Source organism: Dama dama, chromosome 23 (genome assembly GCF_033118175.1).
Source record: "Dama dama isolate Ldn47 chromosome 23, ASM3311817v1, whole genome shotgun sequence".
NCBI lineage: Eukaryota > Metazoa > Chordata > Mammalia > Artiodactyla > Cervidae > Dama > Dama dama.
The window spans coordinates 20031238-20058961 of NC_083703.1; the positions used below are offsets into that span (position 1 = coordinate 20031238).

The following is a 27724-nucleotide window of genomic DNA, read 5'->3' on the forward strand; positions in this document are numbered from 1 at the left end:
CAAAATGCTCTGACCTTCACGACCTTTAATTATTCTCTCTAATAAGGGTGTTAAGGGAATCACAACAGCATCGGCACTCACTTCTTTATTCCTTTAGAGGGAATTCTAGTTGCTGGTTGAATTTGCAAAACAGACTCCTAAAATTTGTTTCTAATTATAAATACTATCTGAGCTGCCTTTTCATGGGCAGTGGGGTGGGGGGGGGGGTGGAGGGGGTGGAGACGTCTCTGCTGGCAGACACAACATTCCAGGAAGATGAAAATCTCTGTTATTACTTCCCATTGATTTCCCTTCACAGGGTCCTCTTCATTCTCATTTTGGCTGTTATGTTATCGGTTCAATTTTCCTGTGAAGTTTTTTTGATCGTTCATTCCCATTCCTTTTGTAATCATTTTCACCTAGTGAAGCAAATGGGATAATTTTGCAGATTGTACCATTTTCCTTTTCAATTAATCCATTCTTTTGAAGAGAATGATTCTAATAGTGTGGTCAAGTACTTAGAAATCAGCAGGCTACTAACGTCTCCTTAATTCAGTCTGTTCTGTTGCTTCCCTGATCTCTTGCTGTTGTCACTCAGGGTGAAATTTTTCCCTTTCTGCTCCTCTGCCCACCACCCTCAACCACCCCATCAACTCTCTAGTCTCTAGTGCTGAGAAAAGGATTCTGAGGTTTCTGCGACTACTTGAATAATGTTGGATTCTAAAACCTCGTTTAATAAACTTTGGCAATATTTCATGTAAATGTGATAGCATACTTGTTTTTGATTTGTAGCATTTTTACTGTACGTGAGGATTACTCATGCATTTGGTTGTATAAGAGGGCTTGTATAGAAAGACAATCCATCCTATGAATGAAGCATGTCAGGCCTTTTTACTGTATATTATTATCCTGGAATGATTCCCATGGGGGGAAAAGTAGATTTAAGAAAAGAAAAATGATTGTCTAGATGAATATAAATTCATGGACCTATTCATCTGAAGAATACTAATGCTACTTGTAGAATTAAATTACAGATTTCCAAGTTAGATTATTTAAACTGTTATAGATACTGAAAGGTTTTATTGGATATACATTTATAAATTTAAACAAATGACTGATACTAGCTACCTGCTAAGTAATTTCCATTAAACTTGGTCTGACTTTCTCCATTTCCCTAAAAATATTCTATTTCAGAATACACAAAATATTTCAGAATATATAAAAACATAATTTTTAGACACTTGAGATCACAGCAATGTTGTAACTGTATTGAGAAATTGCTCATGATCTCACTGATTAAAAATTAATTAACTGGAGTGACTCTTGGTAGGGCATACTTTTACTCAGGGCTGAACATGTGAACTTGAAAGAACTGTTGTTGGTCCTCTGAGGCAGCTTTTAGCACCAGAAGTGATACCAAGTCGTGGTTCTGTTAGGATTGCCTGTGGGCGGCTGAGTCATCTTTTTTTTCTGCTGTGCTCTCACGTTGATGCTTGGATGGCAAAGTGGCCCCACATCTTCTCCTGGTTCCACTGTTACCAATAACTGTGATTCAGTTTGATTTCTCTTCTTATTTTGTCCCATTCAGCAGAGACATGGGCATATCTTAATGATGTGATGCCTCTGGATAGAACACTTTGTTCAGTTGCCCATGGGTGTGTGTGTGCTCCGTCACTCTTTCACATCCGACTCTGCAGCCTCGTGGACTGTATCTCACCAGTCTTCTCTGTCCATGGGATTACCCAGGCAAGAATACTGGAGTGGGTTGCCATTTCCTTCTCCAGGGGATCTTCCCAACTAAGGGATCAAACCTGTGTCTCCTGCATTGGCAGGTGGATTCTTTACCACTGAGCTACGTGGGAAGCCCATAGACACAGACAAATCATAGGGAAGCCTAGGAAGGTAGACTGTGGGCTTGCTTACATTTTAGGAGTCACTTTGCATTTACTGTTCACTTTGGTGATGCACAGTAAGTTCTCACTTCCTGTCAAGCAGGGACTCTGACGGCTCTGGTCTCATGCTGCTGGCTCAGTGTACTTTTTCTTACCTTTGAGCTTAGAGGATTTTTATATTGATTTAGTTCCAATATATGATCGCAAGTAACTAACAATGACCCACGTCATATTTTTCACTAGTCACCAAGCTTCTTAGACTCTTACACTAGTAGATGTTAATCCCCAATTATTAACATGACCCAAAGGCAATTTAAATGTCATCTCCTCTTATTCTTGCAGTAGGTATACTTAACCATAGTAAGACACTGTGCTTCTTCACTATATTTAATAATAAAGTTTAGAATGACATTAATAGTGACTCAGTAAATATTCATCAAAGAAACAGGGTTAAACTGTAGAATAACAACCAAAAAACAAAAGGGCCTTCATCTCAGTGAATTTCAGCTCAGTCCTGTATTTGGTATAAATGATACCATCATGAAAAAGAGGATCTGATTCTGCATTTTATTTCACTTACTCTATTTTGCAAAACCTTGTTTGGAGACTTGTTTGCCTCAGATAAACCTAAGCACCCATTCATTCAGTTTTCATTTGTCAAGACCTTACTACAAGCTCAGGCCCATGTTCCCCACTTTCCAGGAGCTGACAGGGCAACAATAGAGATAAGATGTGTGTATAAGTAACAGTGACAGGGCAATGAGATCAGCAGCAACAGTTACCTCAAAGGTCTAAAAGAAGGATGCTATCTATTGGAGCATCTTTCTATTGGACAGTACATACTTCAGATTTGTACTCCGTTGGAAAATACAGATAGGTGATTGGAAATTTGGTGTCTTCAACTTTAATTTATGCAGGATTCTTAATGCTAGTCTCCATGGGCATTTTTTGTGTCTCTAGATATTAGGATTATGAAAGAAAATCTAAGCTTGGGACAAGCCGAAAATAAATTCATAAAAATTTCAACATGATCATGATACAGAATAGATGCTAATCTTCACAGTAAATCAGAGCATCAGGACTAGGTGAGGATTCCCGTTACTTATGAAGCTGTGATCATATATGGCGTTTGCTGCTTCTATGGGGTATATAGGACGTCCATCCTCTCAGTCAAGGAGTTGGTGCTCCAGACCAAGTACATTTGCAGTAATCTTTTTCCCCCTCCATCTTGGTCTCTAAAAGTTCACTTGGGCTTTTCTTTCTACTTGAAGTTTGACTTAACTGAGAGCTGAATGGTGACTGCCAAGATTGGAACTTGTCCCTGGCTTCCTATTTTCTTCCAAAGGGAATAATGGCAACAAATTACGTACTTCTGGGAGACCTAACAAGTTTTGAATTTCAGAACATGAGGCAATATCAAATTCAGATGCCAGGAATGGAAACTCTTCTATTTTTGAAATCTTCCCAATTCTCCTTCTCGAATGTGCAATGCACCCGGGTCAGCTTCTCCTCCTTACCTTTCCTTTCATGGAAAGATGGGGTTGCCATCAGCACTGTACCAGCTGGCGTGAAACAGAAGACTGCCAGACCGCTCACTAATCCATGCTCATTCACTCTGCCCGCTGCCTCAGCCACTGAGTCGTTAGGCCGGCTGTGTTGGGAGCGTTTGTAAGCATAGAGAGAGGTGTACACTGTATTTCAGAAGCATGACTCTGACACTCCAGAAACAATTGCTCATATTTATTGAAAAGATCCCTTTTTATGCACCATTTATACCATCATGATTTTTGTGTTGGTGTTATTCTAAAATGTCTGAATAGCGATTTAATACACCCCTTTATTAGGCAGCCTTTGTAAATATAATACCAACATTAAAGCAGTAGGGTATTGTGCACAGTAGCAATATTACATGTGTAACTATTTGCATTCTTAATGTTCCAGAACCCTGGGGTTATTAGTAAAACGATTGGAGAAAGGTGGTAAAGCTGAACAAGAAAACCTTTTTCATGAGAATGATTGCATTGTCAGGATTAATGATGGCGACCTTCGAAATAGAAGATTTGAACAGTAAGTGTGGGCTGCCTCATTGCTGCTCTTTTCTGCATCAGGCATGACAGAGTGCAGGTGATGGGAGTGCCTCGGACCATGTGTCTGTGCTCTGTGCCTTCATGCTGGAGAGGGGAATTTTCTGCCATTCTCTAGCTTTTAAAAATTTCATCAAACCCCAGGTAATCACTACCATTAGACTATAGTCTAACGGCACTCCTTCAGATGTTATGGGCCCAGTTTAGGCTTTACAATTTGGCAACTTCCTCACCTTCTGGAAAATTCACCAGGTTGCTAGTTTTTATTATACTTTTAGCTCACACTACCAACTTTGTCACACATAACTTGACAAGCAGGCAGATTTTCCTTATCTTGATTCAAGCCCTTACTCAATTAAAAAGCTACAAATTCTCTAGTTCCTATCAAATAAGGCAAGAATGAACAGGAATCATGAGGACCCGGTTTAAGACCTGACTAGGGATCCAGATGAAATGGAGGAGCTTCTTATACTGATCTGGGAATTGCACTGCAACCAACTGCTCTTGGGTCTCTGAAGCTGCGTTGGCATTTTTGAGGGGTTTTTTGCATGTAGAGACTTGGATTAATTTTTCTGATAAATAATGGATAGTCACTTTATATAGTTTTCTAAGTGTATTTTTAAGTATGTTTCCTTAAAAACTCGATTGGTCTCCTTGCAAGGAAATACTTAATAATGATTTTCAAAAGTCCTATTGGATAATGTTGTAGAGAGGTTATATTTAATTTCTCTTAATATTGAAATGATAATACCTCTTATGCTTAAAGCTACAGTATAACCGAATGATTGACAGTGCAGGACCCAGCATTTCAACTGTAGTTGTAGATAGTTTTGTCATTTTTAATGTGAGAATTAAAATTTATATTGGGGTTGTTTTTAGTTTCAACAAAGTGTGTCCATTCTTGTTGCTTAATGCATATATGTAATTAAGTTCATAATACCTTCGAGTCTGCCAGTCTTTTTTTGCTAACTTTCCATTCTTCCTCAAACCCAGAGCACAACACATGTTTCGCCAAGCCATGCGGACATCCATCATTTGGTTCCATGTGGTTCCCGCAGCCAATAAAGAGCAGTATGAACAACTGTCCCAAAGCGAGAGGAACAATTACTACTCGAGCCGCTTCAGCCCGGACAGCCAGCATGTGGATCACAGGGGTGTGACCAGCGCGGGGCCGCAGGCTCTGCCCAGGGCGTCCCGGCTGAACCCCCCACCTGAGCACGTGGACCCTCACCCCCGACTCCTACCTCAGAGCGCGCAGCCCTCGGGAAAGCCCCCTGCCGCTCCTGCCCTGGCAGCACACCATGTGTTCAGTCCCAGCAGTGGTTACAACACCAAAAAAATAGGCAAGAAGCTTAACATCCAGCTCAAGAAAGGTACAACTGATCTTCCCGTCAAGTCAGCTTTCTGTCAACTAACCCCAAGCACCTTAAGTCTTATCTCATTATTACAACTGACATGACTTTTAAAGAAAGTATTTCAAGTTGTGTTTTTTCATGCTTTTCAGATTCCCTTTGCTGTATAAAAATTTACACGTACAAGTTCAGAGGATAAGGCTATAAACCAGATGTTTCTAGGAAAGGGGTAGTGGTTATGACTGCAGTACAACTGTTGACAGTGAAGGAAATGGGATTCAGGATGTTACCATCAAGCCCAAAGCAACAGGGAGGCTTTGACTGTTTTGAGTGCCCCATTTGATGTCCAAGAGAACCAGAGGCCCTTCCTCCACTTTGGGTCTGTCTTTCGGTGATGGGAAGGGATTGATTCCTTTGAAGCTATGGGTGATTCCTGGTGGAATGCTGAGAAGCGAGGCCCCTGGTCCCTTGTCTCCTGCTCTTCTGGAATATCCTGTTGCTTCCCTTTCTTAATGTGCCAAGGAGAATCGGAGTGGCCCTGGCTAATACTTCACCCATGCCTTACATCATTGTGTTTTGTAAGGATCTCCACCTGCAGATGAGGAATCCCTGCGTGCTAGGGGACGTGTGTGTCTGCTCTGACCTTCCCCATGAATCAGAGCAAGCAAACTGCTAGGCTCTTTTCTGACTCCCTGTCACTGTCCCCTCCAGATGCTGCCATTAATCATCCCTTCTAGCTGAGCATTTTTATGTGTTTTTAAATCATGTCCCTCAAAATGGTGTCATTATAAAGAATGTGTCTCCTTTTATGAGGTCAACCATCTCCCATGGTTAGTTGGAAAGGAACCCAAGAGAGGTTGAGTGATGGCTGCAAGTCACGTGGCCATTGGTGGCAGATTCTTACTAGAACCTTTTCCCTATCCTGACACTGAGACCATTCTTCTTTTCATCTGGTGTAGGGTTTCCGATGCTGTAAACTCTGAGATTCCTATTTCCTTCCTAAATCATACCTTTCACTGGACTTTATGTGAACCACAAAAGCCTTCTTTCTGGTGACTGGCTTTTTTAACCTCCAAATACTTGGTTGACCTGATCAGGAATTGACAGCCTCACTCCACTTTTGAAGCCCCTTACAAATACAGAATCATATCAGCTTAAACTCTTCTCCTCCTGTTAATACAGGAATATCAGGTAAATGACAGGACTTGGTTTTTAAGCAAAAGCATATCAAGGAACACAAATAGAGTTGTATACAACATAAAATTCTGCTTGGGGGTCTCTCAACAGAGGAAGAATATTTTCAATTGTCATAGAGATGTTAGTTCTTAAGTATCTCTACCTTTTTACTCTGATATAGGCATATTCATTGTTTAATTACAGTTTCCCATACAATTATTATATTACCACCTTATGATCTAGTATGAACTTTTTAAATGAAGTGAAATTTTATTTTCCATTAAAAGAATCACTCTTTTGAATACAGAAATGAATAGTTTATTTTGATAATATTTAAAAATATCTGATTATATGTATTACAGAAGCTAATTGCCTATGTTACAGAAGCTAATTTAGGAAGATTATGCTCGATCAACATAAAATAGAAATAATGGTTTTCTTTTAAACATTTTTCTGACCTTGAGTTATATAATTGATATGGAGCATCATAGATCTGGCTTGATTTTAGCTTATTAAATATGAGAATGTATGGCAAAAGGCAGAAACTGCCTGTGCATTCTGCCAGTACTTACAAATATTTTGTAAAAAAAAAAAAAAACTATGTTCACTCTAAACAACAGTGGCAAAGAATGCTCATTGTCTTTGATTAGTACTAAATATAGATGCTTTAGTGATTGAAGTTGAACAGGCTTTCATTCTAGTTAATAGATACTATTTTTTTCTAATTATTGTTGCACTTAACATATTTAGGGAAGTACATCAAAAACATAGTGTTTGTCAGTGTTAAACTTTAAATTCAATTCAGAGTTAACTGATACAATTTGAATGACAGAAGCTCTTTATAAACTGAGGTCAATCGTTATAATGATTCTTTGGCATAGTTTTGGAACTATGTCATATAACATGTCAAAAGAGAATAGCTCCTATGTACTTCCTTCCATAATTATGATTTCTTAATATTTATTGTCATTTTGGCATTCTCAAGTACCCTGCTCTTTTGTAGAAATTAGCTTTTTAATAAAGTCAGAGGAGAAGGTCAGTGATCTATTTCAGTCAGTGCAAAATGTTTTGTTGGCTTTGCTAAATGAAAATTGATATCTATTTATCTTTCCTTGAAAGGTCATTGTCTGAACTTTTGGCTTACAGATTTAGGGGTTATTGCTGATATTTTAATAGTATTGAGGTTCATACAACAATCAGTCTTTGTAGTTCATAGAAATTAATATTACAGAAGGAGAATCATTTAGAATTCTTTCTTAATAAATGTTATTGCAAGTCATTAGAGTTTCATGAAAGCACAGAGACATATGGAAAAGTCCCAGCAGAATAATTAGGAAAATTTCATGTAGACAATATGCCATTCAACTCTTCACAGAAGACTTAAGAAATTAACAGCCCAGGCACATTAAAGTGATTTCAGACTTGAAATAAATGAATGTTTTGTTTGAATTTGAGAATATTTACAGTAGGTTTTGTTATAAGTACCATGTTTTTTTTCATTTCTACTTTGTTTCTTCTTCTTTTTTTAATTTATTTTTTTATTTTATTTTATTTTTTTTTATTAGTTGGAGGCTAATTACTTCACAACATTTCAGTGGGTTTTGTCATACATTGATATGAATCAGCCATAGATTTACACGTATTCCCCATCCCGATCCCCCCTCCCACCTCCCTCTCCACCCGATTCCCCTGGGTCTTCCCAGTGCACCAGGCCCGAGCACTTGTCTCATGCATCCCACCTGGGCTGGTGATCTGTTTCACCATAGATAATATACATGCTGTTCTTTCAAAACATCCCACCCTCACCTTCTCCCACAGAGTTCAAAAGTCTGTTCTGTACTTCTGTGTCTCTTTCATTTCTACTTTGTTTCTTCTTTAACCCACATTTTAATTCATATTTATTTTCCCATGGATGTTTGTTTATCTAGAGATTCAAACCCTTACTTACCATTTTTTACTGAGTGCTACATCCAATTAATGAATTCTTCTATAAAGATTTTTCACCCCTTTACAAATATCTTTATTTTTCCTTTATGAACAAGTATTTGTTCTCATGTCATTTTAACTGGAATTAAAAAGTAACTCTTTAAGAAACTCTGGTAGAAATTAATCCTCATTGGAAGAGATAAAAATTCTGTGAATCAATAGAAATTTGTCATTATCTCCACACTTTATCCTGAGTTATTCTGACTCGCTGCATTGTTGGTTTCATTGATATTGAACTTATTGCATTGAACTTTTCACTGTATTGAACTTATAAGGGTGCCTGTTGAGAAAGCTGCCAAAGAGCCTGGAATTGAAATTATACAAACCAGCACAGTGATGGGTAATTGTCTCATTGGTTTCAGTATCTTTAAGCATTACATGGTGATCCTCAGACTTGGTAACTATGATCTCAGATCGGCAATTTGCTTTTTTTGTTTTAAAGAAATATACATGGTAAGATTTAGGTGAATTAGCAAAGAAGGAGGCAAAGATAATATGGTTTATCCTGTCAGTTTGGGGAGGTCCTGTTATCCATATCTAGAAACATTTCACTGTTTCTTTTCCGTCTCCCTGGACTTGTTCTCTTCCTTTTCTTTACTGCCTACCCTTCAAATCTGAATACCATTATTTCACAATAACCCTTGATATTTGAGATACTATGAATTTTAACAGAAGGGTTTGTTTTGTGTGTGTGTGTGTAGAAATTGTTTATTTCCATAATCAATGATTTAAAAACATTCAGCAGGCATATTTGTATATTATTTTCACCTGTCTGAGTATGTTCCCATTTCTTCTTAGACTAATGAATCTTCATATATGTACCATTTAAACCTGCCACAATTTAGTATATTTTGAAAATCTATTAAAAATTTTAAAGTATTAAAAGAAATGGATACCTGTGTGAAAATTACAAAATGTCAAGATGAAGTAGAGAATAATAGCAAAACCTTTATTTACCTGTGAAATCTCACTTTTTTTTTTTTTTTTTTTTTTTTACCTGTTATACATTCAGGTACAGAAGGTTTGGGATTCAGCATCACTTCCAGGGATGTAACAATAGGTGGCTCAGCACCAATTTATGTGAAAAACATCCTCCCGAGGGGTGCTGCCATCCAAGATGGCCGGCTGAAGGCTGGTGATAGACTCATAGAGGTGAGTGGCTTCTCTGCATCCCAAGTTCCATAATTCTTGAAAAGCTCTCTTTTTAAGGGTCAAGGTTTTCCTAACATCTTCATAAAATTTGAAATTAAATTATATATTTTAGAAGTAGTATGCATCCTAAAACAATGTATTTCCGCTTCAGTTTTACATTTCTCCTTGTTATTTGATGAGAAATGTCTTTCATTTAGTTCACTCATAAATTTTTAGTTACTTGGACATTTGGTTTATGAGATAACATAACATTTGTCATTATGTAAGTACAGTGTCTGTTAGGTTATATTTCTGGATGACTTTAAATTTATGTCTGGCAGTATAGAAATGTTATCTCCTCTGGAATCAGAGCAGAGACAAATGAAGTAAATGAAAACAGTGTGTCTTGATGAGAAGAACAAGGAAATTTGGAAATGTCAGCGTGGAGAATGAATTGAGACATAAAAATCAAATGTCAGGGGGAAAAAAAAAGATAGTTTTTCAAAGTTTCCTTTCTGTACCCCATGGGTTTCAGTTCATTGGTCTTTGAGGCTATCTTTGACATACATAGGATGGCTAATTTCTGTTTGCATGAGTTTTGTGCATGTAGAAATTAAGGTGAAAATGATTGAGAAAGAGGGTACCTTATTAGTGGTTTTTCTTAGTGTTTTCCTTAGGAAACAGTCTGTATTTTTAGTGGTAAGTGCATTCAAATACTAATGTTAAATATATGGAAGGGGTAAACAACAAGGTCCTAGTGTACAACACAGAGAACTATATTCAATATCTCATGATAAACTATAATGGAAAAGAGTATTTATTTTATTATTTAAAAATTTTTTTCATTGAAGTATAGTTGCTTTACAGTGTTATGTTAATATCCACAGTAGAGCAAAGTGAATCAACTGTACATAGCCATATATGCCTTCTTTGGAAAAGAGTATTTTCTTTTCTTGGCTGCACTGTGCACATGTGGGATCTTAGTTCCCCAACCAGGGATTGAACCTGTGCCTTCTGCATGGGGACCATGGAGTTGGAAAAGGTTATTTTAAAAAAGAATATATATATGTGTATAACTAACTCACTTTGCTGTATATCAGAAATTAATACAATGCTGTAAATCAACTGTACTTTAAAAATATATTAAGGTAAATGTTTATGATGTTGTCCTTTTTTCTTAACTTGTAGTCTCATATGTAACTTGAATCTCTCCAGCTCTAGCTCTCCTCCTAAAGATTTTTTGAACAGTATGAAACCAAGGAATAGTTTCCAGATTTTTTCCCGCATATACATTTTAGGCTTAGATTCCTTCAATCTTCCTCTTTCCTCTTTGTCTGTTAGCATACTACATTTTAAAGGGATACAGATAGAAGCCCAATGAAAAGAAAGGTTTGAGTAAAAATTGTGTTTCTGGTATTGTTTCCTGAAAGAGGCTCTCGTCCTCAGGCTATGAGTGAGGGTGGGTATTAGTCCCCATTTGTAGTTGTAGCTTGTTTCATTTAGGAAGTGTCTCATCTGGGACATGAGCCTGATTATTTTTTGCCCCTAAATAAAAAAAAACAGTCTGTGTCCCTGTCTCCCTCTTCCCTGCCTCTCCCTGCATGGCCCCCCGCCTTCTTCCTTGCCGAAGGTAATCACTTTATTTTTGTGTCTCCCTTTCATCATGTAATCGCTTTACTTGTGACACATTATGGAGGCTTTTGCTCTACCTTTTGAGGAATGGAAGGGCCTGTGACCTGTACCTCTTCAGAATTGCGCTTTCTTTTCTCTAGCTGTCAAGCATATTTTAACTTAATTATCTAGTATCCATAGTTATATCTACAGAATATCAGCAGTTCCGTGGGCAAAAAGTTTTCTGAGTATCGATATTTTCAAGCCTGTACATTTAAAACAAGTATCATGTGATTAATTTTTAAAAATGATCTAGAATATTTTTGCTTTCTTTAAACCTGTTACTACCAAAAGGTTCCAAAACATATTTTAACTACAGGAAAGTTTTGATGTTACTATTTAAGTGATACACTTAATTGCCTTAACTCAATGTTATTTCTGTCTGAAGAGAGTATTATAGGATACTTTTTAAAAGAAATTTCCATTCTCATTTCTGTTAGCTATGTCATGTTGCTGATAATGTTATTATACTTTCTACAACAATGATGAGATTCCCCAGGATGTGGTTGTTTAAAGTCTATCTCTGTCTTTTTTTTTCCTGGTAGAATTCTCTTAAAACATTGAAAAATCTTGAGATGAAATACTGCTTGCCCTCCAAAAATATTATTTTATAGAGATTCTTCTTCTATGTTTGCTATTTAGTGATAAAAAGTTATTGTCATAATTTTCAGTAACATTTCAATGAAAGCTAAGATGCTTTTACCAAAATATTTTTAGTGTGTTTTACTACCCCTGTAAGGGTGGCACTTTTAAATTTTGATATAAGAAAATCTGTGATGAACAAGTGCATCATGGAATCTCAGTTCAAAAATAGGAAGTTTTGTGCCAATGTGGCATTGTAGATATATTTGTGTCTCTGGTTACTTGTTAATGTGCTGGTGGCGATGCTTTTGATTTATTGATGAGATCTGAAAGAGTGACTGTTTCCTGCCTTGCTTCAGGATAACTGGTATGCCTTTCATTATTAGCCCTAGCAGCCTGGTGGTTACCAGATCAGGGCAGAAGGTACCATGCAATGAGTCTTGTTCCATCGCAGACATGATCAGTTCTAGAATGTGTCTCATCTCCTGTTAATCTGTTTGCATGGTATCGTCGCTGAGAACTTTTTGTTTGTTTTAGGTTAATGGAGTCGATCTAGCAGGCAAATCCCAGGAGGAAGTTGTTTCCTTGTTGAGAAGCACCAAGATGGAAGGGACTGTGAGCCTTCTGGTCTTTCGCCAAGAAGATGCCTTCCACCCAAGGGAACTGGTGTGTAACTTCAGAGCAGATGAATGGTTTCTGACACACATGAGTCAGTGATCTGGGCTAGCTACCTGCTAGCCAATGTTTATTAAAACATTTTCCAAGCCATTTCTATATTTTATATATCTTTCAGCCTTAACATAATATAAGCTTTCTTTCCTCACATTTCCTCCGTTTTGGAAATAAATATCCGCAATGTTGCATGCAGGAATATTTGAAAATCAAATTGCAGGAATATTTTCTAGGACAGCAAATGTTTATTACTGAACACTTTTAGATGGACTGATTGAATACAGAGATGTCGATTATTCCATAACTGTCACTTCAAAGGCTGTTGTTGAAAGCTTGCCATATTCTCCACTACATATGACAAATTTTCATATTTCAAGTTTTCATGGTACATGTAGCTAAGCCAAATAAAGATGCTTGCTTACTGCTGTATGGAAAAGAGGGCCTTAATTAAATAGTCTTAGTGAAAGTAAAAAGACCTAAGATGCAAGAAGCCCTGGGGCCATTAATTCCTAATATAGACATTATTTGGAATGACATAAATGAAAAGGGATTTGTTTGCAAACTATTTATTTCACTTTTTATACATATGTCAGTGTATCTAAATATTAGATACTGGTATTTATGTAGTATTGGTGTGAGTGAAATATGTATATTAAATTGACATGGTTCTTGGTAATATAAGTAATTACCTTCATTTTTTTGTTTTAATGTAGTAGGAAAATCAATTTACTTCAAAAACAAGTGGTATTTGATATATTTCAAAAGATATTCCTCTTGGGTCATTTTAGGACATTTGACCTGTCTTTCAGATAGCTTTTAACTTTATCTAAACAATAATTAATCCATATATACTAGAGTGGGTAGGTTTTAGGGATGCAGTTTCAAAATTCTTCTGATTACCCTAATTCTCTTAGGCTAATCCTTCAAATATAGATGTGTCATGGTTAGTAAAAATTTTCCTTTATTATAAAACAAATAAATTTTAGTCATGGGAATATCTCATCCCTTGGTGACACACACATTGACAATTTACTGTGATTTCATGGAAATTTCAGATTGTGATAGGGCTAAAAACTGAACACTTGTGTTTTAAATAGATGTTAAGAAATGACAAAAACTTCTTTATTTCTGTTTAAAAATGTTTAATGCATTATTTCTCAATTTAAATTCAGTTTTCCATTTCCCCCCACTGTTATCCAATTTTGTGCTTAAAATGCCACCTGATCCTAAATCTGGAGTTGTCTCTATTAAATTGTAAATGAGCACTTAAAAAAAAAAAAAGACTGAACTTTCTATGCAATGAAGCTTTAGTCCTTCCTCAGTGTATCTGAGCCTGGGTGATAGTTGGCATTATTAGGTTGCCAAAGCTTAACTGCTGCTCTTACCGCCTTTCCTGAGTTTCTGCCAGCATAGACCAGCTTAAGGTTAATCAGGTTCTCCTGGCCCAAGTTTGATCTTCCAGGCTTCTGTTTTCCCCTTCTGCTGCCTTCTTTTTTTTTCTTGGTTATTTAATTTATTGCTTGTGAGCTTTTCATTAAGGAGTGAGCCAGTAGGCCGTCAGTTTATTATTCACATTGCAGCTGCTATACAAGATTTAAAAAAGAAAATTCTAAAAACTTAAAGGTGGGGGGTGGTGTTTAAAATGATCTTTCAATCCAGTTAACAGAACACTTTTCCTTTCTTTGGGGTGTTTATATTTAAATTCTATGTCTAAAGCAAAATTTATCAATAGTTACCTTTTTAGTAAGTCAACCATATAACTATATTAATTAAAGCAACTCTATAGTACATGAAAACCATATCACATTTATAACCTGTGTAATATTATAAAGTATAATGCTTGTGGTTCAGACTGTGGTTCAGACTGTTATTATTTGGCCTAGCTATCAAATTACAATATACTTTATAATTTAGACTTAGTTAGGAAAATTAGAAAACAAAATTAGAAACAGTGCCAGGAATAGAGAAGCAGTTTTGTGGGATTTGTTTTCCTCCCAGTAATAAATTCATGATGTACTCCAAATGAGCAACTAAAAATTTACATCTAGAGAAAAATTTTTAAAGAACCACTCCCTGCAGCGTGCACACACACACACAAGATAACATAACCATATCAATGAAACTTTGCAAGGCAGAGTAATATATCAACCATAATTGATCACCCTCTATATATTTTGTTGATTTTAAGAAAAAACAATTTTTCCTTGAAAGTAAAGCTTTGTCTCCCTGTGTGTTGAAGGTGGCTTTGGTCAGTCTGTATTTATGTTTTTCTTCAATTCTTCTAGAATGCAGAGCCAAGCCAGATGCAGATTCCAAAAGAAACGGTAAGAGCTTTGTCTTTTGCAGGATGCAGAGATGTTGGAAAGATAAATTGAACTAACTTCTTACTAATTAATTATGAAGTTACTTGTCCTCTCTTTTCCTGGCTCATAATAGATCCTACATAAATTTATTAAATCCTAAACTGGTCTTGCCTTAAGTGACTTATTGCTACTATCCCAAATGAAGACTATTTCATGATTATTTTTTGATCAGACAGGGCTAAAAAACAGACGTTAAAGACTCTCTTATTCACCTGCGTAATAAGAGGGACTAAAATTGCTGAGTTTTATAATTTCATATACACACACCCACACACATATATATATGACACATACATCTATATATGGAAAGTATTTTATGAATTGTGAAGTGCTATATTATAACTGGCTACAAAAATGAAAAAAAGAAAAAAGAAAGCCCAAGTAAAAAAAATAGGAAGGACTATAAGGCATAAAAATGTGTCATAAATAGGAAAACTAAAATATGTCAGCAGTTAGACTAAACGTATTGTCATAATAACATATTTAATAATTTTTTAAATTTATTATCAGTTATTATGACATTTTATATGGGAATAAAAATTCCCCTAACAGAAGTAAGTTTTCACAGCTTTGATTAAAATGCAAAAATAGGTGTTTAGAAGACAAATCTTAATATAGGCTGAAAATAAAAGAATAAGCAGGCAGTACTAACATAATGAAAGAGAACGAATTGCCATATTAGTTTCTAAGCTTATCTTTTTGTGTATGTGGATGCATTACATGGGGAAAAAAAGAGAGGGTATTTTATGTTGACACATGATATCATCCAGTAGAAAATCTAACAGACAGGATATTTTATACGTTAAACATCACAGCACAAAAACATGTCATTCTCAAACCCTTGTGGAGAAAATGGAAATTTGCAAAACCATATCTACAGTGGGTAATGCTAGTATGTATTTTTCAAAATTTGGCATGTTAGACAAATAATATAAGAATATGATGAATCTGAATGACATATTAACACTATTAAAATATAGTATAACATAATTTAATTTTCATTGACACATTCATAGCCAGACAGCTTTGAACCTAATAAACAAGCAAAATATCATTTTCAAATATTCCATCGTTACAAAAAATGTATGAATAATCAGACCTTAGAGAAAAGTCAGGAAACAACCTGGAGAGTATCACATGTTTATAAGTATAGGTTGTAGGAAATTCATAGGCTCCATTTTTCATCCATTAAATCAATAGGTCTGTGATAGTTAATCAAAATCACAGTGGGGGGTGTGTGTGTGTGGTTGTGGCTGGGGTAGTTTGAGGGAAAATCAGACACAGATTAATTCTAAAGAATCAAGTAGGGCTTAAGAATGTCTTTTTTATTTCCTATTTTAACAAACAACAATGCTAGCAAAATGTACTATAAAGCTAAGCACTTGAAATAGCATGATGTTGTTGTAGGAACAGACAAGTAGATAATTTAAACACATTGATGATGGAAGCGGTCCCAGTGTTTACATGTGTGTGCATGTTTGTTAAAGGAGGCATTTCAAAATAGTGGTAAAGAGTGGTTTATTTAGTATTTAGAACAATTGGCCATTGACTTAAAAAATTTAGATTCCTTTTTATTCACCATAAAAAAGTAAATCTCAATTGATTATGAAATTAAATCTAAAAACATACCAAAAAGAATTGAGGAAATATGTGAAAAATTTCTGTGTTAAATTTGGCTAGTGAACGGTTGTCCTGGCATGACAAAGTCAAAATGTCCTAAAAGAGCAGATTGATGGGTTTGTTTATATGTATTAAAAAACTTGTATAGCAGTAACTGCACCATGAAAGAGTTGCAAGATAGATATTAAAAGTGGGAAGTATTTTGCAGTGTGTTCCTTAGGTGAAGAACCACTGTTTGGTGTTTGGAATCTTAATGTCATAGAACTTTCTTGGAAAAGAGAATGGCATCACAAATAAACTATATCTGTTAATGCCTAAGATGATCTGAGATGGAGAATGATGCCATAAGCAGTAAAGATAAGCGTGTTCTTTTGAAACATGTAATCAGTCCTGGTGAGGAAATTGAGGATTAGCTCTGAAGTTTTTGATCACCACTGGGAAGAAGCAGCTTTGGCTTTAAAGGTGGTATTCCATGGAGAATGTCCAGGTGCCCTCTATTCTGGGCCTCACCCCAACTCTTTTGTGGTCATGATAGCATGCCAGAGCAAATGCCAATTCAGGCACCTGAACAAGCGATGGTATGTGTATATGTGAATCTGACTTGAGATTGCAAATGGAGATTGTTTCTGACAAGGGTTTTCCAAGCTAGGTAAAAAAAGGTAAATTTGTTTTTTTCTTTTTGGTCTAAATGTTTTCTTTTTAGTTTATAGTTTTTTGTTTGGTCGTCTCACACCTGGGTCTCTCTTTCTACTTTTGACAGGCAAAACCATTTTGGGCTGTTAAAGGTTTTATGTTAAAATTTCAGTTTAAAAATTGGCTTTCAGGGTCTCTCTCTACCTTTTGGTGGCAAGTCTTAAATTCATTCACAAAGTGAAGTTCTCTGACATTATATTTGTTAAACTTTCAGGTGATTGTAAGCACCTCGAGAATGGAATGCCCTAAAGCCCAATTAGTTGATCACAATGACTCCCAGAACTGGTTAAGTCTTAGAAATTGTAAAAAAAGGTCATTTAGGTAGATGAGCCAAGCTGTACCAATGGCTGATCGACCTTTTAAATACCTGAGACTTGGGTTTCTTGTACATCTTCTAAATTTTGTTTTAATTAGCCAGAGTGTGTAGCTAGAAACCCTACTGAGTTTTAGGTTATCCATTCAAAATTAGACGAAAAGCTCAATTATTTAGCATAGGCTCAAGGTCACTTATTCCATGACAAACTCCTTGCCTTTGGAAAGTTTATTCACTTGATAGTTTATTTTTGTGCTCATCCAGGTTGGACAAGATAATACATGTATGTACTAGCCAGGGTTCTCCAGAGAAACAGGACCAGCGGGATGTGTAGATAGTTATAGAGAGACTCATTATAAGGAATTGGTTTGTATGATTATGAAGGCTGGGAAGCCTGAGTCTGCAGTGTGGGCCAGCAGAGACCTAAGAGAGTCCACAGCATGGATGAAGTCCAGAGACAGTCTGCTTGAGAATCCCCCTTACTCAGGCAGGCCGGTCTCTCTGTTCTTTAACTGATTGGATGATATGGACGGTAATCTGTTTTATTCAGATTCACAAATTTAAATGTTAATCTTATCACAAAACACCTTCCAAGTGGACACAAAATTAAGCATCACAATGAAGTAGTGAGGTTACCTACAGGTTATCAGGCCTTAATTTACCAAAGTGCCAATTTCTTCCTCAGGCTTCAAAGGACAGTGCAAAACTGTGTAGGAAGGCCCCAAGAGCTCTTTCTAAGATCCATGTAAGAATATCATTGTATGTAAAACAAATTCAGAGCTACTGGATTTAAGTAGGGCTTTAGAAAATAATAGTTTTTAGAGATGATGCTAGAGCATAGAGATAAGATATGAAACATGCTTAAAGGTCAAAAATTTAACATTCATGGAATCTCCACTTGGGATCCCTGGCAGAGCCAGGGGAATCTCCCTGTAGAAGCTGCAAGGATACACTGAGGAAATTTGGGGATAAGCTAACTGATAGTTTATAATCTTGATCTGGAAAATTAATGAGCTAATCAGTCTAAGTCTGGCCCTAGGCTTATTAATGTAATGGTTGTGGTAGATCAAGTAGAGCCTACCGTGTAAAGTAAGAAAACGATCCCATTTATAATAGGATCTCCCCCCCACCCCCCTGAAAATACTTAGGAATAAATTTACCAAGGAGATGAAAGACCTGCACACTGACAGAGATAAGAATGGTGGGCTGGAGGATCAGGAGAGTGAGGGAAAGGAGATAATGGTCAAAGAGTATAAACTTCTACTATTTATAGGATGAGTAAATTCTGGAGGTCTAATGTAGAGCATGGTGATTATAGCTAATAATACTGTGTTGTATACTCAAAAATTGCTAAGACAGTAGATCTTAAATGTTCTCACCACAAAAAAATGTAGTTTTGTGAGGTGATGGAGGTGTGTTAGCTAAACTATAGTGTTGATTGTTTTGCAATATATAAAAGTACCTAGTGAACACTTTGTACATCTTAAACTTACACAGTGTTATGTGTCAAATATATCTCAAGAAAGCTGGGGAGAAAATAGTCCAAAGTAAGACAAAGCACATAGCGAACCTAATGGGGGGTTGAATTGTGGGTTGGTACTTCTTCATTCAAAGCCTTGTATAAATTCTTTGGGATAAACTGATCATCAAACATTTCTGATCATCAAACATGGGCTCTCCTGGCTAACACTGATGGAAGAATACAAAATTCTCTAATTTGAGTTTTTGTTGAAGATTTCTGCTATCACACATTAATCATATGTTAACCTAATCATATGTTAAAGTAATCATATGTTAAACTAATCATTATAGTTTGGCTTTGACCATCAAATGCTGCTGTTATCACAAAGAATTTTATAAAATATGTGGTATTTCTAGTGCTTTAAGTACTCAAGCTTAAAGTCATGATTCAGTGAAAAACTTTTCAATTCAAATGATTCAAACTTACTTTAAAACAATCTTATTCCAAGATTGGGATAGAATGATATTTTCATGATCTTACAAAAATAGTAATGATTTTGTATAATAAATCTGTATCCATTTTTAGGGGATTCATTTGAAATTCCCTACTTTCACTAAAGTAAGTTAAAGGTTTCCTAATGTTTGGTGTATTTTCCCTTGGGAAATATATCTTAGTTATTTTTTATTGTCATCCTTTAATGGTAGAGTGATAAAAATTATTTTTAAAATTTATTCTGTGTTTTGTTTTTGCTATTGAACTCATGTCATTTTAAAGATTATATTGGTAGTAATGTCTGTATTAAAAATAAGGACTGTTTTAGATATAGCAATACTATTCTGTATTAATTACTATGTGTAATTTTTATTCTGAAGCATCATTCTTTCAGAAAAGTTTCGAGAATAGCCTGAGGAGCTCCAGTATATTTGTCTTTTTGTTAATATTTAACCACATTTGACATGTAATTTTCTTGCATTCTTCCCTCTCTCTCCCTCTAATATCTCCATCTTTCCTTTCCACTATATGATTTTTTTCAGAATTGAGATAAATTGTAGACATAATTCCCCTTCATCTGTAAACCTTTCAGTGTGTGTATCCTAAAGAATGACATTTTCGCATGTAACCAGGTTATAGTCATCAAAGCCATGAAGTCAACATTGACTTAACAGGGTTGTATCCTGTTGTCTCAGTTAGTGTCCTTCATGGTGTGCAGATGTGAACAAACGAATGAATACATATGCATCAAATTCTGGTCCAGTTTCCACTGTCCAATCACCCGTGGCATCTAGTTGTCATGTCTCTTTAGTCTTTCTTAATCCAGAGCATTTCTTCCGTTTATCTTTGGTTTTCATTTTTGAAGAGCAAATTACTTTGAAAATGTCCCTCAATTTGGGTTTGTGGGATTTCTTTGAGAAATGATTTTTCTTGCTTTACATTACAGATTAACAACTGTAATGTAACAACTGTAAAAAAAAAAAAAAAGCCTTTTTTCCCCCTCCTCAGTATTTGTAGCATCAAGCAAAACATTAAAAAATTTTTTAAATGTTATTTATTTTAGATCTACTGTTTGAATTAGAAAAGAGCACATAAAACCAGATGTGACATTTTAACTTTGCTAATAAGAGTAATTGACCTTAAAATAGCAGCACAAATATCATGCATAAACATTCATCTTGCATATGGGATAAAATAAAATCTATAGCTTAAACTGTAGGGTTATTCCTTTATGCAAAAAATATAAACACAGTACCATCTCTTACTTAAAAAAATCCTGCTCTTGATTAAAACTGTAAATGGTTATTATTATTTGTCTGCTATACTTGCATATTATTTAAACTCTAGATGTTGTGTTAGTGTATTCTGTCTTTAATTTGTGTGAAAACTCAAGTTAGGCATGAGAATATGATGCTGTACTTATTTTGTAAGATCCATCATAAAGTTTTCAGCCCTACCTGTCTTCCCCATCCCATTGCTAATCCCTGCCCAATGATCATGTTTTGGCCACATAATATAATCAACTTCTACTTCCTTGCTACCAAGTTTGCAGATTAACTGCAGGCTCAGAGTGGCCTGTGGGCCAGCTGTGTCCCCTCAGCTATTGGGACTGTTGTTTGGGGCAGAAAGGAAAGCTAGGCTTTAGTGCAGATCACTTGTGGCTCTTTTTCTGTCTCGCTGCACATATGTGTGCATCTTTTCTGCCATCTGAGGATTAGTGGGAAAATAAATAGTCTTCATACTGTCTATGCTTTTTCTGTTTCTAATATGCTTAGCAAAAATGCTCTTTTTTTTGGACATTTGAAGGCAAAAATGCCTATGGAGTAATGGCTAAGGGAAAATACGCCAGATTGTATGGATGGAAAAAAGTCACATGTATGCATATGAGGGACATGATGTGTATTTGAGGGACATGATGTGTATTTGAGTGACATGCATGTCCAAATGGCTTAAGGAGCAAATTAAAGGGAAGCAAAATATTTATTGTGTTTCTTTAGGAAAAAACTTGACTCAAGAAACAGTTGATACAGTACAGAATCTGGATGGAGTAACAATTGAAGATGATAGAAAATTAGCTTCTCCTTGTATCAGAATGAAGAGATCCCCATACTAGTAAGATTTTTGGAAAAATTCTCTATAAAGTAGACTTTGAAATAGTTTTTGAAGAGCAAATTTTTTAAAAACATTTTGCTGCCGGAGAATTAAGTTCTAAAAGCTGGCGTTAATTTCAGTCTTATGTCAAGAGCGAAATGGATTAATAATACTGTATCAAATGAAAAGTACAATCTCTCACTTAAATGTTTTTAATGACAATAATGACTTAAGACTCGATAAGAAAGCTGGAAAAGAGTGTTACTTCCATCCTGCAGTTTTCATAAGAAATGAAACTTTTCCATGGAGAATACAGTCTCCTTTAAAACAGGTTCAGAGCAGGGCAACATGTCAGAAAGTGATTTGAACTTGATTAAAATTTCTGTTCACATATTCAGTCAGCTCCTTATCTTGATTTTTGGAGGAGAAGAAAAATGAAAATTTTAAGTCTTAGTAGAACATTATGGAAATGTCAATATAAGTAAACATTAAGAAGTCAAGCTGAAGCTACATATCAGTAAGTGACAATTAAGAACCTTCCAGATTTGAGGCAGATAAAGGTACTGAATGATGAGACTTAAAAATGCCCTTGTAAGGGACTGTCTTTGGTTTCTGTGTCTTTTTTTTTAAATTAATTAATTTACTTTACAACATTGTATTGGTTTTTCAAATGCAATTTTCCCAGGAATATAAGTACTGGTTCTGATTCACAAAGTGAATTTTATCTTTCAGTTTCCTCTGAATTTAAAGTAGAGGGACTGTATTGTGTTCTGATACTATTTTGTATTTCAGACTTCAGAAACATTTTATATTAAGGTAGCTATGTTTATTCATGCAAGGTTTTTATTTATGCTCTCCAATCATTTTGAACCATATGGATGAAAATAAAATTTATAGAGCAAAACAAATATATAAAGATACTTTCGCATAGTAAATATGATGTCAGTATTTTAATAGAGTGTTTAATGTTTATTTTTCCCCAATCCATTGATTTTATTTGAGCTGTAATTATTCTCTGGGAATATTTTAAATGTAAGAAGGCTTTTATAATGCACAGGTATAGTTTTTATTTTGATTCTGGTACTTTGTATAGTTAACATACTATTCCTCTGTATCTTTTCAAGTTCTTTTAAGAATATTCATTATTATATGATTTTCCTATTTTTAATATATTAGAGTTTTTTTTTTTTTTTTAAGCATACCTTGTCCTGATGACTTTGAGGCTGTCTTTTCAGATGGCACAGAGAATGTTGGCATTGAATATTAGTAAGTTAGAAACAACAAAGAACCACATTATTGTGGATTTGGATAACGTACCTCTTGTATTATGATAATCTAAAAAAAAGACTCTTACTGATAAACTCTGTACTTCCAAAAATTATTTCATCTGATTGAGATATCTCAGATTGGATGTTAACTTTCTAAATGCCTTTAAAAAATTATTTTATATTATTATGTTAATTTTGATAATTATTAGAAAATTTTAAAAAATCTGTTGAGATGCAAAGAAAAAAGCTGAAGTCTACCCACAGTTTCAGTGCTCTGCAGTGGGCTTACACATGTGTAACTGAACATTTCTTAAGAGTGCAATCTTCAAAGCATGCCTTATAGTCCAATCTCATTAAGTACCGTTAGATGTTTAACCATTCTTCAAGCGTATTTTGATAATCTCAGTATTTTGATAATGCTGGAGAAATATTCCAAAAGTACGAAAAGAGAAGGAAGAAAACTTGTAAGTCTAGATGAGGCATTTAGTTGTGATTTAAAGAACTTGTGCCCCATGTCTATTTTGTGGTTGGAAATGCTGAACTTGATAAAGAATTCGGGCCTCACCTATTTGGAGATGGCCAGCATAGAGTTGGGAACACTACCAAGGATTACAGAAGGCAGAGGACCTCCTCTTCCGGTGTCCAATATACTTACATGTCATCACACTGCGTCTCATCAGGTTATATCTGAAGCATTCACTTGCTCCTTGCTTTTTGGGAGGAGCTGGGCAAAAGTTTATGCATCTCAAATGTGTTGGGTTCTGTCGCAGTCTCCTTATGCACTGGATGTCTACTATTATGAAATCAAGGTCGGCATATACAACTCTTTAATTAAATAATATTGCTTGAATAATATCCACCAGCTGTAGTATGTGTCATACAGTACTGTGGAAAAAAAAATTTCTCCAAAGTTATTTATCTCTGCTTTGTCTCACAAATGTTGAAGGTTAAAACTCTCTAGCAACTCTCTGAAAATGAACCCCTTTTTCTGCTGACTTTGTATCATCAGTATTTGTTGTTGTTTGAGTAAAATGATACACCCTAATGAACATTAAGCTATTAATAACATTGAAAATTCCTAGTGAAAAACAAAGGGACACGGAGAAGGCAGTGGCACCCCACTCCAGTACTCTTGCCTGGAAAATCCCATGGATGGAGGAGCCTAGTGGGCTACAGTCCATGGGGTCGCTAAGAGTCAGACACGACTGAGCGACTTCACTTTCACTTTTCCCTTTCATGCATTGGAGAAGGAAATGGCAACCCACTCCATTGTTCTTGCCTGGAGAATCCCAGGGACGGGGGAGCCTGGTGGGCTGCCGTCTATGGGGTCGCACAGAGTTGGACACGACTGAAGTGACTTAGCAGTAGCAGTATTTCTCTTTGTCTCTCTGTCTTTCTCTTCTTCTGGCTCTCTCTCATATGTGTATATACACACACTTCTCAAATTTCTGTGAAACAGTGCCCAGTCTCCCTAAATGCAGTCCATTTGGTCCTCTTCTACACCATGCCATGCCACTCCATTCCATTCTATTCACAACAATTAAAAAAAAAAAAAAAAAGGGACAAATGAGTTATATTTATTTATTTTGATTTCCTGCTGTTTCTGTTTTTCTCCTGTGGTTTAGAACATATAAACAGATGAAAACCCCCCACGAAAAACAAAAACAAACCAAAACTCTAAGGATCTACATGTCTTTAGTCCTTCTGCTACATTTTTTCTCCTAAATTTCTCAGACTCTGATTTAGGTTTGTTTCAATATTGAAACAAGTGTCACATAAAAATATTAGCAGCTGGCTCCAGGAATCATCTGGAAGGGGTGCAGCATGCGCTGTTATCATGGATCCTGTTGTGGAACTTCTGTGGAAATACTGTGCCTGTTATAATTAAAGAACTGCTCATTAGCAGTCCTTCAAAATAGCAGAAACACTGGAATATAGCTGTGCAATTTTGTTTCCTGTTAGAAAGCAGAAGATGAGGATACCGTTCTCACACCCGACGGCACCCGGGAATTTCTGACGTTTGAAGTTCCGCTGAATGATTCAGGATCTGCCGGTCTTGGCGTCAGTGTCAAAGGTAACCGGTCGAAAGAGAACCACGCAGATTTGGGAATCTTTGTCAAGTCCATTATTAATGGAGGAGCAGCATCGAAGGTAAGCCAATGTCAGTCTTATCAAGCTTGTGCGCACTCACAAATGTTTAATTTATAGCCCCATTCCTTGGAAACATTTAAATGGTTGGGGTGAAATCATTCCTCTTCCTTATGTACGTTTGTTTCTGTGGCCTGTGAAGTAAACCGACAGAAAACAGATTAATAGGAGAAAAAGTTTACAAATTTTACTGATGGTAAAATTTCCAATTTTATGTGTATGGGGGCTCCCCAGGAAGAAGTGAAAACCTAAAACCTAAGGAAGCAGTTAGATTTAGAAGCTTGTGTACCATTTTAGCAAATGGTGATAAATTGTAGAGTAGGGATTAGACAAAGAGAGACAGTTTGGGCTTCCAGGGGCAGTCAATTGTGGGATGGTAAACCTCTGAAGGAAACCCGTGGAAGAAGAGTCTCCTTTTATAAGGTTTGTTTCTGAAGACGCATCTCAGTAAGTCTGTGTCTCTGGTGTGAGGGTCGTTCTCCACTTGCAGGTTAGAGAGAAGAGAACCAGCACCTTCACAAGGAGGACCTTCTACCCTGGGTTCAGCCAGAGGCAGGGAGGACGCAGCCTTCTCTCCGTGTCTGACATTTCTCACTTGCCTTCCGCTGAGAATAATCCCTATGTCAAAGTGGTGTGTTTTGGGATGGTGTATTCTGATCCCCTGTAACACTTAAATATTTTCTGTCTTTTTGTCTAATACCCCAAACAGGATCAAACAACTAGTGAAATCTCAGTGATGTTTCCTTTGGGGATGCAAGTCTTATCTTCAGCTCCTCATTTTTGATCTCTGAGTTCACAGCCCATATTCATGCTAGTGAAATGAAGATTATCTTTGCAGAGACTTAGCTCAGGTTCTGGCACAGACCTGCCTGACAGGAAAGGTTAATCCCTCCCTCTTCTCTCCCCTCCCCTCTCTTGGGTCACTTCTGTTTCCCAGAGGAGAGAAAATGTCCTGGCTGTCTGCTTAGGGGGTGCTACTCTTCTCTGCAATTGTCTAATAGCCTGGAGCTTTTGCCCGTCTTGGGTTGTAAATAACCTCTCTGGGTGTCTGTGGAAGCAGGAAAGTAATCACTTTGTGTCCTTTGAATTAGTATGCTATTTTGGTAAATAGATTATGATAATGACTTGACTTACAAATGTATAAATGATTGAAGTAGACACAGGCTGCAAGGGCTGCATACACATTATTATGCTAGTGTTCAATTGGGCATAATCCATTAGTATTAAAGTGTCCCCCTCTCCCCTTTTTTGTTTTTGCTTTTTTGCTTTGTTTTCATTTTATTTTTTTAACGAAGGGGAAAGCAGCTTCTTTTATCACAGATTATTTAATGGCATTTATTTTTACCTGCTTCCTTCCCAGGATGGGAGGCTTCGGGTGAATGATCAACTGATAGCAGTGAATGGAGAATCCCTGTTGGGCAAGACAAACCAGGATGCCATGGAAACCCTCCGGAGGTCCATGTCCACTGAAGGGAACAAGCGAGGAATGATCCAGCTCATTGTGGCGAGGAGAATAAGCAAATGCACTGAGGTAAAGAATGAGAAAGACAAAAGGCATCTGAAGTGGCCGTAGTACCAGGTTCTGTCCTAACATTGAACAAAGAATTACAGGTCCCTGGGCTTTACCTCAAAAGGTTCTCAGTTATCTCTGGTGGCTAGAGTTTATTTCATTGTCATTAGATTGTGATTTATTTTCTTAATTCTGTGATCAAAATATTCCTAAACATGCAGTAATATTTCTAATGCCACCTCAACAGTTAATGCCAGGATTTGGAAGACACCTTTATTTAGCTGGGTTCACACCTTGGAAACAAAGCCACACATTCCTGCTCAGAGTCCAGTTTCTCTTCTGTTCATCAGTGTTGAACCAGGAGGGAAAAATGTTGATGCGACAATTGCTTGATCCCTTGCTTATCTAGTCTGGGTGCCTTGCAAAGTCCCTCAAGGGGGAGAGTCCGTTTCTCTTGTCATGTGGTCAGAAATGGAAGCCTCCCTTCCCACTCCTAACCCGCTTCATCCTTTACTGTAGGGCTGGGCATTTTCCTCTGAAGAGCCTGCTTTTCAGTGATACCTGCTGCATGAAACCATGGTGGGTTCTGCACCTGTGCTGTGTCTAACCAGGTGTGAGTGGGACGGTTTTCTTTCCTGAAGGACGTGAGCTTTTGTTTTCCCAAATAGCAAAAACATACCAAGTAGAAACATACTATTTATGTTTCATTAGCAGAGCATTTGAAAATTTAAAGGGAATTAAATATAGATTTGTTAATGAATATTAGAACCTGAAAAAAAAACCAACATTTTTTAAAGACATTTTATGAAGTATGTGCCATCTATAGGAAAGAGGTAGGACCTGCTTGCTGAAAGTATTGTTTGTTGTTTTTCTTTTTATTGATGTTCAACTCCCCACACTTTTAAATCAACTAAGAGAAAATGTTTAGCAAATTGCACAAACTGGAAAGTATACCTAACCTGCTTAGGTGTTTTTCTTAATTTTAAAATTAAGAAATATAAATATATATTTATGTGTTAAATATATAAAGAAAGTTTTTCAGGTCATGATGATGGCTCATCCAATCCATTAATATAACTGGATTTTGCAACATACCTTTGAGCTCAGGGGGTAGTCAGTGGAGAGGTGACAGATTTTTGAAAAATTATTGACCATAGACTCATTTTTACATTTTTATTTTCCAAATGAAGAATGACTTAATGCTAATTAACAAATTAATTTCCACAACAGCAAGAGAAG

The 27724-nt window shown here is 36.2% G+C and overlaps 1 protein-coding gene across 15 annotated transcripts in view; it reads left to right on the plus strand.

Annotated features, from left to right (window-relative positions):
- Positions 1–27724, plus strand: part of PARD3 (par-3 family cell polarity regulator) — a 557182-nt gene that overhangs the window by 311813 nt on the left and 217645 nt on the right. For 10 of the 15 annotated variants that reach the window (XR_009690004.1, XM_061126148.1, XM_061126154.1 and 7 more), the window contains 7 exons: positions 3813–3938; positions 4949–5328; positions 9482–9621; positions 12391–12519; positions 14811–14849; positions 24790–24978; positions 26336–26506. Coding sequence is in view for 14 of the 15 variants with exons in the window: in XM_061126148.1 (XP_060982131.1) it covers positions 3813–3938; positions 4949–5328; positions 9482–9621; positions 12391–12519; positions 14811–14849; positions 24790–24978; positions 26336–26506 (1174 nt within the window). In the remaining variant the exon portion in view is untranslated. The remainder of the gene's footprint in view (positions 1–3812; positions 3939–4948; positions 5329–9481; positions 9622–12390; positions 12520–14810; positions 14850–24789; positions 24979–26335; positions 26507–27724) is intronic. The other 5 variants (XM_061126150.1, XM_061126155.1, XM_061126158.1 and 2 more) reach the window with 1 other exon arrangement.